General features: G+C 48.7%; 1 protein-coding gene across 1 annotated transcript in view; it reads right to left on the bottom strand.

The window, feature by feature from the left end:
- Positions 1–849: 849 nt before the first annotated feature.
- CAMKK1 (calcium/calmodulin dependent protein kinase kinase 1) overlaps positions 850–14,837 on the bottom strand; it is a gene marked incomplete at both ends in the record, with an annotated part of 50,864 nt that continues 36,876 nt past the window's right edge. The window contains 6 exons of the mRNA XM_082294469.1: positions 850–922; positions 3,890–3,937; positions 8,573–8,676; positions 8,996–9,124; positions 10,360–10,447; positions 14,670–14,743. Coding sequence (XP_082150595.1) covers positions 850–922; positions 3,890–3,937; positions 8,573–8,676; positions 8,996–9,124; positions 10,360–10,447; positions 14,670–14,743 — 516 coding nt within the window. The remainder of the gene's footprint in view (positions 923–3,889; positions 3,938–8,572; positions 8,677–8,995; positions 9,125–10,359; positions 10,448–14,669; positions 14,744–14,837) is intronic.

Here is a 14,837-nt window from a genome sequence, read left to right as displayed (position 1 = left end):
GAACAAGGCCCATGGGTGCAGGACTGGGTGCAGCTGATGGGGTTGCATTCCCAGCTCTTTAGGAAGTGCAGCCCTGGCAGATGTCCCTGGAGCACTAAGCTGTTGTGTGCAGCAGCATATCCCCATGCTCCAGAGCACTGTGACACTCCAAGGCTCATTGCACATCCAGGGAATCCTCTGCTTTACAGCACTACCCTGACTAAAGCCATAGCTGGGGGCAGGACTGAGACTGTGCAAAACTGAGGAGTAAGAGGAAAAGGGAAGAAAGAGAAAGAAAGGCATAGGGAGGGACAGTGTTCACTCCAGCAGCAAGATCTCATCCTCACTGATACCCATAGGCATTTTGCCATCGACTCCACACCAGGAGCAGGATTCCTGATGGACACAAGTACTTTACCTGTGCATTAAATAAAACAGTTGCCTTCTGACACAAAACCTGGCTCCAATGCCATTTTTTTTTTTCCTGATGCTTGAAGTAGAGAACGCAAAAACGCAAGGACAAAGTGTCCGGGGGAAAAGGACCCTTGAGACAAAGGAACCCCCATTCCTCAGCCAAGACCCCTGACAGAGCCCCGAGGTGAAGCACGAGTGGAGAGCAAGGCACACGCACGGAGGAGCCACGGACACCTTGCCCAAGGAACGCGGCCGCGCTGCCGCAGGGCTCGCTCTGCTCCTCGGCGCTGCTCTGATCCTCCTGCCTGGCTTTCTGGCTTGGTCCGTTTCAGGTGGGTTTGTCTGGTTCTGGTTGTGCTGTGCAGGCCCCGGGCTGGGTGATGAGGGCGATGTGACACCACGATGGGCACGGCGGCGGCGGCTCGTGCGCGGCCTGCCCGCGGCAGCCGGGCGGCCTCAGGACGCGGCCTCGTCCTCGCACACGTCCGGCAGCTCCGGGTCCCTGGCTGCTTCTCTGCTCCCTTGTGTTCTACAGGGGTGGCAAGGAAACAAAGAGATTGTAGGCACAGAGCAAGGCAGGAGGTGTTTCTTCCAACCCAGGGCAGCAATATCAACAGGGAATAGCAATGGACCAGCAATGAACCAGCTGGTTGTGCGGGTACCATGTAAACACCTCGGCAGTATCCCAGCACGATGCCCTGCAGTGATGTGCAGCTTGTGCCTGGACACCTGCTTGGCCTCTGCACCCAAAAACTGAGCTCTCCGCTTCCCTGAATGCTCTTCTCCATGAGGAGACATCTGGTTCTAGGGGAAAGTCTTGCAGACCAGCAGCATGGTTTCCAAATTACCTAGTTTGTATTCCGAGAGTTCTGGCTTGCTCTACTTTAATCTGAATTTTTTTATAAAAATCAGAGTGATGGGTTGATCCCACAACTGCTTCTCCAGAGCCCCACTGTAAATGGCAGGAAAACTAAATGTTTCTACCAGAACCCAGTTTGTCCTACACAAAAACTGTGTGATTTCAGTTTCTGTGAGTTTGCCTGGTCCCCAAAGCAGCAATTCCCAAAACCTGAGAGCAGCAGCCCTAGAATCTCAGCCAAGGTAACTTACTTGCATTGCACATACACCACGATAATTTCAGCCTTTTCCTCCTACTCCTAACTTTTGATGTTTTCTCATGTAGAAGGCTTGAGCTGCAACACCTCGAGGAGCAACACCTCCGCCCAGCCCAGCCACCCCCAGACTGCATGTGACTGTGACTGGATGGAGAAAAGGGGACACCTGCAGGTGCCACCCACAGCAGAAACAGATTGCAGGCAGATGACTTCACCTAAAACACCCATTTCTCCACCATAAAAATATCCACACACACAAAGGAGGCGATCATCTCCAAGCAGTTGTGTCTCCCAGGTGTCCAGCCTCACTCACGCCAGTCTGGCTGGATCACAGAATCATGGAATGGTTTGGGTTGGAAGGAGACCTTGAAGATCATCTTGTTCCATCCCCTGCCATGGGCAGGGACACCTTCCACTGTCCCAGGCTGCTCTGAGCCCTGTCCAACCTGGCCTTGGACACTTCCAGGGATGGGGCAGCCCGTGCCCAGTGCATTCTGTGGAACCTGCATGGACAAGCCAGCTGGGCAGTGGAGTGTCAGTGCAGCTGCATGTGCCTGGAGCACGCAGTGTTTGGGGGGTGTGGGCTGGGGGCTCTGGGGGTATTTCCTGGCTGGGAACAACACAAACTACACACAGGTCTAACCCGATTTTTGAAGAAACCAGAAATGATCAAAAATCATGTTCCCTTCTCCCTTCACTTCAGCAAAGCCCTGCAATAAACCTGACCTTGAACCTATGGACCATTTCCCTGCAGGGGAGGCTGAGGAACAGCCCTGTCTTCAGTGCCTGTCACCCCCTCTTCAAATGATTGATCACCTCATTTAGCAGCACAGGCTCTGTTCTGTGGCAGCTCAGCACAGCCCGGCTCCCTGCCTGGCACATCCTGCTGATCCTGCTCCTGTCAGGGATATTCAGTGCTGTCCCACCACTCCAAGCAGCCTTTCCTCTCCAAACACCCCATGTCAGGGTGAGAGGACCCTCACGGTGGCAAACACCACCCAAAAAGCTGGGGCTGCCTGTGAAGCAGCAGAGATCCAGTACCAGAGCTCCATGTCTGCACAGGAGCCTGGCTCGTGCTGTGAGGCCTGAGGCTGGATGGGAACCTCCAGTAAATAACTCTTGGTAAGAAATAAGGCTCTATTTCCCCCACATTTTTTAAGCCACAGGGCAGCAAAGCCTGATCTGTGCAATTACCCAGGAGAGTAGGTGGCTGTCACCCACAGCAGCTGTGGGGGGTCACAGCCACTGGGCATTCACACGTGTTTGGTGTCCAGCAAGGAATGAGCCTCCCCGCACTGCCCTCCCAAACACAGGAGCACGGGACAGGGATGGTGTGGGACAACCTACACAGCACCAACACACAGCCCTGGCAAGTACTTCATTCCTCCACTGAGTCCCCATTCAAGGCAACAATCTGCCCTCATCCAGGCTGCTGAAGTCCCTTCCTCCCTGTGGAAAATGCAGCAGCAGGAGGCGGTGGCACCAGCTGTCCCCGCCGGCGCCACGTCAGTCCCCGTCTGCCTCCGCCTGCCTTCTCCTGGCTATTTTTGGAGAATTTCTGCAGGTCTTTCCTCACTCAGAGCAGGCAACATCCTGGCTCTGGCTCATCCATTTGTCTCAGAGCAATAAACCAGGCCAGGCAGAGTCTCTGGAGTGCTGGAGTTGCTCCCAAAGGTATTTAGAGATGTGTGGTTGTTTTCCAGTCTCTCAGTCCAGATCTTCCCAGCCTGGCTGGAGACTGTGTCCTGCCTAACCACTGGATCCTAGGACTTCCACTGAGCTGTCTGTAAGCAGCTGATCATGGTTTTAATTAATGTTATTTTGTTATTTAACAGAATTAACTGGACCAACACTTCCTAGAAGGGTCTGTGCAAGTGGTTGGACAAGTGACCATGTTTTGATGAAGTCCTGGCTGAGGTGGGGTGGTCACATGGAGCAACCAATTTTGGTCTGCCCAGAGCCCTCCCAGCACTGCACCAGAGGCAGAAGCACAAGGGAGTGGTGGAGCATCTGGAGCAGAGATGGCTCCAGCCCTTTCTTTTGCATAAGCACTAAATATTAAACTCAAATTACAAAGCTCAGCCTTTCCCACATTCTGTAGCTATTCCCTCTACAAATTTCAGCTCCTGCTGAAACCCAACTGGCTTTTTTCACCCCTCCCTCCCTAAAAGCAGCTGAAATGCCAAAGAATCACAAATAGAAATAATAATGAAAAGCATACATAAACATTAGTCATCACACCCCCAGAATGACTGCAGGAAAACTGCTCCTATAGGAAGGAAGGATGGACCCAAATGCTCTCACTACCACACAAATCACACAGGCTGAGGGGGGGACACAGGTTTCTACAGCACCCAGGGGAAGCACAGACATGGAATTACCTTAAAGACGGATGCAAATATACAGATGTGTTTAAGAGGAATCTGTCCCTGAGAGCGAAACAATGAGACAAAGAAAGAAAGTGATCATGAAGACAATGGCAGCAGGTGAAGGAGCTTGTATTTCTGTGCCTAACCAGCCTAGAGAGCAGAGCAGAATGAGGATGGAACATCAGCCACATTCACCTGAAGGACAGATGAGGACAGCACTGGTACAAACCCACTCCAGCCCCTACCACTGCGGAAAGCTCCAGGTGGCTCCCAGCACACTGCTGCTGTCCAGCTGTGCTTCCCTGGGCCGTGTCACTTGGCACCTCTGGGCTTTTGTGTCCTATCAGCACCTCTGCAATGGGGCAGAGCCACAGGAGCACTGGGCCCCTCACTGGAGGGACCTGCTGATGGTGGCTCATTCCAGAGGAAAGTTCCTGGTCCTGTGAGGATACCTACCTGCAGTGGGGCATGGCTCTTCTGACAAAACATGCAGTTCTCTCTTTGGGAGAAGCTGTTTCTGCTTGGAGACCTGGGCCAGCCACTTGATTTACCTCCTTTTCCCCCTTGGCTTCCTTGTGCCTAACCTATATGGATAACACGGCCCTAAGGGCAATGACAGCCCTTTTGGTCTCTTTTTGGGAAGGCTGGAAAAAGAGTAGGCTTTTTAAACACCAACTGATCCCCCATAGAGGAGCTGACAACCACATTTCATCAACAGTAATAGCAGCCATAATGGGAAAGTAAATTGGGTCTGTCAAAACATAGCAATTAATTTGATAGGTAGTAGTTGCAATAAATGAGAGCAAAAAAATGTGGTGAAGCCAGGGCTGACTCAATTAGGAGAAATGTGGAGCAGGCAGAAGAAATGCAGCAAACACTGCTACCAGAAACCCAGAACTTAGCTGTGAACGCTGAACTGGGCTTAAAAAATACTTTGGAGCTGGAAAATTAGAAAAGATCAGTTGCTTCTGCAGCCACTATTAATGATGGGTTTGAACCTGGCCATGGTCTGCAGGATCTGTAAGACTCCATGAATCACTGCCTCTCCTGGGGATCCTGCATGAAAGGCAGGATCCAGTGACACCTGGCCACTGCCCAGCTGCCAGGGTGAGGTGACAGCTGGCAGCACTCACACCATTCTAGGTGTGCAAAACAAGGACTGCTAAATGGGGCATCTTCATTTTAGTTCCCCTCCACCTGCTGAGTGCCTGTGCTGAACATCTGCCTTTTAAACTGCTCAGTGCTGATAAACAGAGCAATAAAAAACAGCCAGGAGAGGATTTGCTTCTTCCAGGTCTAAAGAGTGCTAAAAAAGCTTTCTCTCCTCCCAGTATTAACTTAAGAACTGTTTCATATCAGTGGTGTCTTAATGGTGTCCTCTAAAGGCAGGGACAGGAAAGCCTCCTGCCACCACAGACATCTGCACAGAGCATTTCCAGGAACAGAGCCCAGTAGGTAATGCAGGGAGAAAGTAAAAGAAGATTCAGCCACATGATTTAGTTTCCTTCTCTCCAAATCCCAAAGAGTGAGCTTGAAGGACAGCTCCATTTTAGGAGTCATCAATTAGGCATCAAATACCAGAAAGCTCTGGTACCAGAGCTCAGCTCAGCTGCCAGAGGATTTCCTACAGAGTATAGCCTCAGAAATGGCACAGATGTAAGATGCTTGAAGCAGCAGTGAATGGGGCTCTGGCAATTTCACATGCAGCCTAATTAAATAAATGGAATGTGAAACTGCAGTATTCTAATTGCTTTCCTTTTTTCTTCCATACAAGTTATTTCCTACCTACAACGAGAAGGAGATGCAATATTACAAAAGCTGACTTATGTCCCTCTAAAGACACTGCCACAAGGGAGGAGGAGCTCTGTGGAGGAGAGCTTGGGAGCGTGTGGCTCATTTCTTGCTCAGCTCCTCATGGGCAGCCACATGTCCAGAGCACAGTGATGGCTGCAGGCACTGCTTTTCTGGCATGTCCCCCTTTTGGGGTCCCCTGTCCAGCTACAAGGGTGATGGACATGCAGAAACTCTACAGAGCCTTATTACTTCAATATTATCTGCTCCTGCAAGATCCTAAAAATTTACAGAAATCCAGACTCCCTTGAAACTTATTTTAACTAACACAGCTCTATTCATAACATTGGCACTGATGTTAAACTTTATATGTGTACTAAGGGTGGCTTTTCTAGGGAACAACCCACTATGAATTAAGAAGTGGATGAGCTTGGTGTCTACTCTGTTTGCCCCTGTGGAAATAACACTGTCATCAAGAGATAACTCACTGAACAATGAACATTTCCCATTTAGCCACGGTTCACTGGAAATTAACATCATTAGATCCAAGACATCTATTTAAATTTGAAGTTATTTTCATTAGATTCAGTCAGTAAAGCATTTTCCAAAGCCTGAAATAATAATCCATATGCCTTAAAAGGAGCATCCCTGCTGTAGTGTTTAATATACAACACCATTTGTTGGAGAGACTTGGCAAGTATCTCTCTTTTAAACAACAGTTTCGAGATGGGTTCTCAAAGCTTCAGTTGTGCATGAAATAATTCAGGATAAAGTCAATTGTTACTGCCAAAAATTGGCACTGATGGCATGAGACTGAGAAATTAAGCACAGGGATTAGTGCAGTGGAGAACTGGCACATTCACATTGATTTTGGATATTTCTAAGTGCTCACACAGCTGGGCAGAGGCCAGCCCAGCATAGCTGCAGCTCCATCCCTGGCCTGGCACGGTTTTGTAAACTAAGGGCACTGGACACAGCAGCACAACAGTGGAAATTACACACTGCTTTAAGAAATAAACCTTTTAGTCTGTACAAGGAGCCTGAATAAAACACAGGGCCAGAATGAGCTGAGACAGAGAGAGATGCTGGGTTTGAAGGAGCTGAGAAGAATCTGACTAGCAGCTTTAAAAAAGAGACAAAAGTCAAAGCTTACAGTTCATCTTGAAGGCCCAAGAATATTTTATAAAGGACAAGACATTGATAATGTGGCTGATCAGAAGCTTCACAGCTACCTGAGATCAAATGAACTTTGTTTTTTCTGAGCAGATACTAAAGAACCTAGTTCCAGGCAGGAACCAGCATCAAGGGTCAAGGAGTTTTCCCACCACCTGCGTGAGTTTTCAAGCATCTCAAATGAAGGTGGAAGGGAACAGGTCCCTTTTGGAAACAGGTTCAGGGTGACCACCTTGAAATACCAATTCAGGCAGGGCTTGGAAAGAAATCCTGCCTTGCTCCGAGTTACTGTCTGGGAAAGTGGGAATAATAAAATACATTTTTATTCAAACTTAGGAAATGTTTCCCCATCTCAGAGCAATGCAATGCAGTGACCAGGAATGATAGTGAAGATATGGGTAGGGACATGTGTCCAATTAGCAATAACTAATTTGGAAGGCATTGAGCCAAGAGAAACAAATCAGGGCAAATCCCTTGTGCTGAGCTGGCAAAGGAGCTGTGCCTGCCATGCTCCAGATGTGTCCTGCAGCAGCACTCATGTACAGGGTGTTTAAATGTCAAACTGGTGTCTGGCCACGGACTCCAAGGCAAAGTCTTCACTAAAGCCTCCAATACACAGCTGGGGACCTAGAACATCATCATTCTTAATTGAGCTGAGCCCTTAAATCCCCACACACCTGTGAGAGATTCTCCTAATGGCATTGTCAATGGAGCAGTGAGACTCAGCACACCCTCGTGGGAGTCTGCTAGGAATGATACTGGGATTCTGGGTGGAAAAGAAGCATTTTGGGACAACACAGATTTGTTGTCAGTCACAGCCTTACAGAACCTGTGGGGTGAGAATTTTATTATATAAAAATAATTGTCCCAGATGAGGCTACTTGTCCAGCTGTTATTTACTGGAGTGATGGCCCAGAATCCTGGCTCTGAAAGGAATCAGTAACAAAAATGAGGGAGAAAGAGTAAGAACCAAGTAAAGGACAGAAGAATTCTCTCCCCATCCCTGTACACACCATCATGGTTAAAAAGTGCTGATGAATCCATTAGTCATCAAGATCTCTATTCCCTTTTTAATCCCAATATAGTAATTTATACCAACCTCCAAATATCCCCTCGCAATGTGTTCCACTATTTCATTAACTGGCAAAAAGCTGTGTGAAAAAACACTGTATGTGTTCTCAAGTGAAAAAGCAATTTCTAAGTGTTCTCTTTTGTCTGACCATGGTGTCTCTGCCCAGACTCAGGCCCCAGACCACAGGTCAAATCCCATCATCTAATTTTGAGTTAAAAACCCCACATACACTGCTCATCTGGTGCCATTTCTGTTGTCCATAGAAAGGAGAGGAGAATTAAACCCTCCAATATGTATCTATACTAGACCCTAATTAAACACATTTTAGTTCACCAATCTCTTAATGGACCTTTGATCAGAGCATACTATAAACTAACAGGTGAAAAAACAGACTCAAATTTAGCACCTCACATGTGTTTAGGCCAAACCCATCTTACAGAGAGAACTGCATCTATAAAAGAGCTTTTAGGCTGCAGTAATACACTGTATTTCAATCCCAGAGGACTTGAGGTAGATTTTTATCTCCAGTGTTTGATGCAGAAGGGAGTTTTGTCTTTAAATGCTACAGAAAAGATTTGCAAACTGCTTCCCCCACCCTCCCTCCCCACGCACCTTGGCCCTGCCCGTGTGCAGAGCCAGGCATGGCTGTAGGTACCTACATCAGCAGGTTCCCTGGAGCAGACATGGATCTCTCCTCCCGCCTCGTCTGGACCTCGAAGGGATTCCCAAAGGAGCGTTTCCTTAGCATGGCCTTCACTAGGATCTTTGAGGAAGAGAACAGACCAGTGAGAACAGCAGGGCTGACTCCTGGAAGCCAGTTCAAAGGAGTAACAACAGCTTCTTTAATAATTCAGCTGACATTTTACAGAACTACAGCAAAGAGCATGAAGCAAAGGAACCCACAGAACAGCTGCTTGAGAGAGCCAGGCTGCTGCAGAGCTCAGACACAAGAAGCTCACACTGGGTCAAAAGGCCAAGATTTCATGCCAGGAACACATGTGTGCCCTCTCCAAACCTCCTCCACCAGCTGAAGGCTTCAGCACAGCCCCCTGCTCAGAGGATGTGGTGTATTTCACACATACCACGGCTGGCAGGCTGGGGATGGTCTTCACAGAGTTCTGGACCTCCTCCTCGGTGACCTCCACCACGGAGCAGTGCTCCTCCTCCAGCGGCAGTGGCTCCGCGCCGCCCCTGCTCAGCCAGGGGTGCACCTGCACAGGGGACACACACAGCTCTGGGCTGGGACAGAAATGGGGGCACAGGGCTCACTGCAGGGGCAGCTGTCAGTACTGCTCCATTTCCCACTGCCAGAGATGTTTTTTAACCAGCTTCCTTGAAAATGGCTGCAGTCTGGCTCAGTGCTGTCACACCCGCTGCCACCAACCGGCACCATGGCACCCTCTGAATCAACTTTGAAACACTTTGAAAACCTGAGTTATCTGGAGCATTTTCATCTTTTTCTCTCGCATGCAGCAGAGCAAAGCCCCCTTTTCCTGCTTCCTGTCATGGGATGGTTTCTTGGCTGTGAACAGGAAGAAAGCCGTGTCCGAGGGCACGGGCTGAGCACAGAGCCCAGCCTGGCACTGGGGACACGTCCTCTGTCAGCATCCAAGGCAAGCCCCCAAGCACACCAATCATCTGTGCACAGCCAGGGACAAGGGCCAGCACTCAGCTCTGCTCTTCTACCCACAGGGTCTTACAGCATGCCTGCAAGAGCTGTCAAGTGAAATCCCATAAACACAGCTCCAAACCTAGCTCTGGCCTCCTGGGCATGGAGGGAAGGGATGTCACAATTTTTCCCTGAAGATCAACCTTTCTACTGTCAGCTTTGGTGGTAATACTGAGCTGGCTTGGGACAAAGCAAAGCAGAGCATGCTGATGGATCTCTCTGGAAATTCTGAGATCCTCCAGCAGGTCTAAAGCCTTGGTGAGGGGTGACAGGAGGACAGCAAGCCCACACAAACCCAGAATGACACCACAGCCTGTGAAGTGTTGTGCTCTGCCAGGCCTGTTCATTCTTTCTATTACTAAACATCTCCCAAATAATGGTGATAGAAACAAATGTGCTGTCTTGATGCCACTGACCACACAAGGACCAGAGGAGGAACACACATCCAGTCCCTGGAACACACATCCAACACTGCCAGCACAGGCTCTGCAGCTAGCAGCTCCCCTGGCAATGCTGATTCTCCCAGGGATTCACTGAGATCAGCCAGCTTTTGAGTAATTTTCATTTAAATAAGTAAACAAGAAAGCTTTTGTCAATATTCCCCAAGCAAGAAGCAGCAATGGAGCTGTGGCTGCAAAATGAGCTCTCCCTTTCTGAGGGAGGGTGCCAGAGAGAGCTCCCAAAACAAACACTGGGAACAGCTCTGCCACAATAGAAGGTACCACAGAACACAAAGTCAGCTGAGACTAAAAACTCTAGTACCAAGATCCAATTTACCTTTATTTCAGGGACTGTTATCCTTGTTTCTGGACTTTTATCGAGCATGCGCAGTATCAGTTCCTTGAGCTCGTCACTTATCTGTGCTCTGAGTGAACAAAACAGCAGCACACAGTTAATAGGGGAATTTTAAGTGCAGCAATGCACAGTTCTTACTGCAGTGACTTGGTGGAGAATCTGCTCTGCTCAGGAGATTATTTTCTCTGCAAACCTGGCTTGAAGCAGGAAGGCACCAAGATCACTGCTACAGGGCTTGGTTATCCTGTTCTCCCCACTGACACAACAGCACACACTCAAAATGCAGGATGAGGGAGCAGCAGAATGGGTCCAAGGACATTTTTAAAGACAGCACACCATAGGGGAATTTCTGAGGGGAGATTCTGGAAAACAAAGTGTTCTTGAGAGCAGAACTGGAGCCGAACTCAGAATCAAGAGGGGCACAGCTTGATTTGCTGAACCTGCATCATGAGCAACTGTGTGCTGGATGAAACACTCCCTTCTGACATTCAAGTTCCCAGCTAAGCTCCCAGGTTGTGTTATTTAAATTGCATCCAGAACACTGATTGCAGGCAGCCTGTAACTCAGTATTCCCTACCTGCAAAGCTCAGCCTTGGGATGACAAAAGGAGGGAATGAACAAATGCAAATAAGAGAAATACTTCTAATTTTTTACCACTATTTCCAAGATCTTAATGTGAGAGTGCCTAAACCCAGAAGCCTCTCTGTGGACATGGAGCCCTTGATCCTGCAGCCCAAAGGCTGCATGACTCCTGTGGTTAATGATGCAGGAGATGCCTTTAAAACACACTGGATCTGGATGATCAAAGTGCTACTGCAGTAAAATGCCAGCATGTGACTGAATTGTATTAGGCAGTTGAAAGTCTGTGTCACAAATGACTCCTGAAGAACTGCATTTCTTCGTGGAGATGGAACTTAGCAGCATAAAATATCACTCCCCAGGAAGGCTGGATTTGAGACTGAAAACAGTGGTGAGCACCAAGTGCTGTGCCCACCTCCTCTGCACCCCCCTCCTCAAACAGAGGAGGGAATAAACTATCACAAACCAAAATGAAAACCACATCACAGCAAGGGATATTTCAGTCTGATGAAAACAGAGCTGCTGTTTAATAATTCAGGAATATTTTATTTGGACTTTGGCTATGAGATCTTTACAAACAACCACAAGGAAATGCTGCTTGTTCAGAGGCAGAAAGGGGGTTCAGTTTGAAGTCTAAACACCTAGAGTTGCATCAAGGGTCTGCTGTACACAGGCAATACAGCCCAGACAAGGGGAACAACAGGATGAGTCCTCAGAGACTTGGGTGACAATTTCAGTGGGAATGGAAAGAATGGTGCTGCTCTTGATATGAGCTCCAGAGGAACAGCCACAGGCAGTGACAGTGCATTTAGCAGGTCAGAACAAACAGATTCCTTCCAGACACCACACTGATGCAGGTGAGATGGCATTTTAAAAATACTTAAAATCAGTTCTGTGCCGAAGTGTCAACAGCTTTACTTAAAATACAATAAATAGAATATAAAATCCCTTAACATTTCTGGGATTGATTTCTATGCAACACAGGATTAAAGTCAGAGGGAAAAATCCCCATAAACAGGATCACCAAGTGTCAGGGGAGTTATGGCCACGTAACAGATCACATCACCCTGTCTCTGGCTTCCCTTCTCTCCAGTCTGCAGCAGTGTGAACACTGTGCCTGATGGCATTTTTCATTTGAAAAGCCTGTGCTGTCTGGGATTTCTCACAGCCATAGTCCTGTAAGAGCTCTCAGGAGACTGCCAAGCCCAGAGCTCAGCATCCCTTTGGGAGGCTTGCCAGCACCACAGATCACTTTACAGGGTGCCCGCAGGTCAGGGAACATTGTCCTGGGCTTCACCAGGAGGGACAAGGCAGAGCTTCTGACTCTACTAACACATGTCTGAACAGAAACTTCAGCTTGCTTTTTAGTCATGCCAGGATCCTCAGGGTGTGAGCTAAACCCGTTTATCTCGTGTCATGCCAAGGACTCAGTGACATGAATGAGAACTCCAGTGCCATAAATATTTATCCTGGCATCTCTAAGGGAAGGGACAGGATGGTGACACCAGTACAGTCAGATCCCTCTGTCCTAAAGGTTGTCAGGAAACAGGCAATGAATTTCCATGGCTGTCTGCAAACAGGAATGTGTCTTTTGTAGCCATGGTGAAATAAACTGAAACCAAAATACTGCTCACTATAGAGAAGTGCTAATTCTGTGGGAGGTCAGGGTGGATCCACTCCAGTGAATTCCATGTCTCTGTTGCTGCCCCTAACAAATAGATGTGGTTTGGACAGCTGTCAACACCCAGTAACCCTCAGATCCTCCAACAACCTAATCAGGGGTGCAGCTTTTTTCAGACTGGGAGAACAGGTCACTGAGGAATCCACATAAATCACGCAGCCCAATTATCGCTGAAGAAAACGCCTGAATGAAGGAAAGGATCTCAGCACAACCATTAAATGTTAATAACTTACTGCAGAGGCAGATGGGAACAGTCACTTGTAAGCTGACTGCTAACCCAAATACATGGTGGCTGAGGGAGGGGTGGGAGTTTTGCCAGCCCTGAGCAAGGCAGGAAACGGCCAGGGGAACATAAACAGGTTTGGGTTTTTTTGGCTGTGGAGCTGTCAAGACAAAGCCCTGTTCCAACTGCAGGTGGGGACACAGCAGTGGAGCACGACCAGCCTCTGTGCTCCTAAAGCCTCAGGTCATCTGGTCCTGCCAGAATTGCTCCCTACCCACGCTGGGGTCTGTGTGTGCCATATAACAAGTGGCCTGACCCCCAAGTCCTTGGAGCTCCAGAGTCCTGTGTGGGCTCCACCCGGGCAGAGGTGGCTGAGCTGTCTGCAGTGGCTGTGCCTCGTCAGTGCAGGGGTAATTAATGCAGCCCCTGGAGCCAGGGCTCAGTCAGCCCAGCTGAGGCAGATGACTAAGAGGGCACCCTGAGTATCCATAGCTTTCTGTGGAATCAGAAGGAAGTCTGGGACTGCCAAGGCAGAGGCCCAGCCCTTTACCATAATGTGAAGATTCAGCAAGCAGCTCACAAAACAGTCTTGCCCTGTCACAGACGTTGGATACATGCACATACCACAGGCTGCCTGACAACATCCCTCCCTTCCTCTCTAATCCCACATGTGCCTTTCACCAGAGTTTTCATTTCTTTGTGCTTGCTTTAAATCGAGTCATTTTGATCTACACATTTTTATTAGAATGAGCAATTAGGTCAAGAATTCTTTGCCTGACTACTGTGTGGATTTGGGAAGGAAAACGAAGAGTCCAGCTCTGGATACATCACCTGACAGGAACCAGGGGAAACAGATTCTTCACCAAGATAAAGTCACCAAAGGCCTGCAGCTGGAGGAGATGCTGAGGAGTGGCCAGCACTCGAAGCTACAGGAACGGTGACCACCGGGCCAGCATGGCTGAGCACACGAGGAGTGTCACCACCTCCTGCCAGACTCTGACAACCCCACAAAGACTCATCACCTCGATACTGAACTTCCACTGCTCACAGGCCACGTGAGTGGCCTTGGCTTGTCCCCTGCACTGCTGAGCACATGCTGTGACCACAGCTGGCCATCCCACCTGACCATCCCAGCTGTGCCTCACAGGGGTTTCCTTCACTGACCAAAGCAGGGTGGGAGCAGCCCCTCAACAGCACACAGGTAAAGTAATTCCTGGTTTTTTCATAACTGGCCCCTCTCTGCCAGTGCAAAGACAAACCCATGCTTTCCTGGGGTGTGCTCAAGGAGTGGGGTTCACTGAGATGTGGCTGCACATCTCAGGACAAGCATCCTTCCCTCAGACAGTTCCCCTGGCTCCAAGGGAAGTCCACAGGAGAGGGATGTGTTTACTCAGACCAAGACTGAGGTTTATTACCACATTGCTTTTGAAAATGAATACATTGAATCATTCTGGTGGCTGCTGCACGGGGAGAAACAAAACCCCAACCAAACCATGCATCCAGCATCTCCAGAGTCAAGTAACTGGGGCAGAACTTCCTAGATCCTGGAATCCCTTCACTTCCAAAGATTTCAAGAGCCATTTCCTTTAGTCCCTGTCTGCACAGCAAGGACAGAGGAAGAGCAGAGGCACTTGTAGCCTCTCAACAACATCACCAGCACAAAACCCACGTGAAGGACCCAGGAGAACACAGAGCACCTCACCCACTTGTGTCTGTCCCTCCGTGGTGACCCACTGGCATTTGTGCCACACAGAGAATAATGCTGAAAACTGAACTTTATTTTACAATAGCAGGGTAAAGTTTACTCACTCTTCTGGGAATTCCACAGGCTTGGTCTTGATCCTGTTATGAAGACCCAGAATATATTCATCTATAAAAGGGCACTGTAAAACAAACAAGAGATTTTCCAGTTGTCTAAGATCCTGGCATCACTCAGGCATTTGTCATTCATGTAACACAAGTATACCCTCTGTACAC

The sequence above is a fragment of the Coloeus monedula genome (assembly GCF_965178545.1).
Source record: "Coloeus monedula genome assembly, chromosome: 20".
Lineage (NCBI taxonomy): Eukaryota > Metazoa > Chordata > Aves > Passeriformes > Corvidae > Coloeus > Coloeus monedula.
This window is presented reverse-complemented; position numbering and strand designations above follow the sequence as displayed.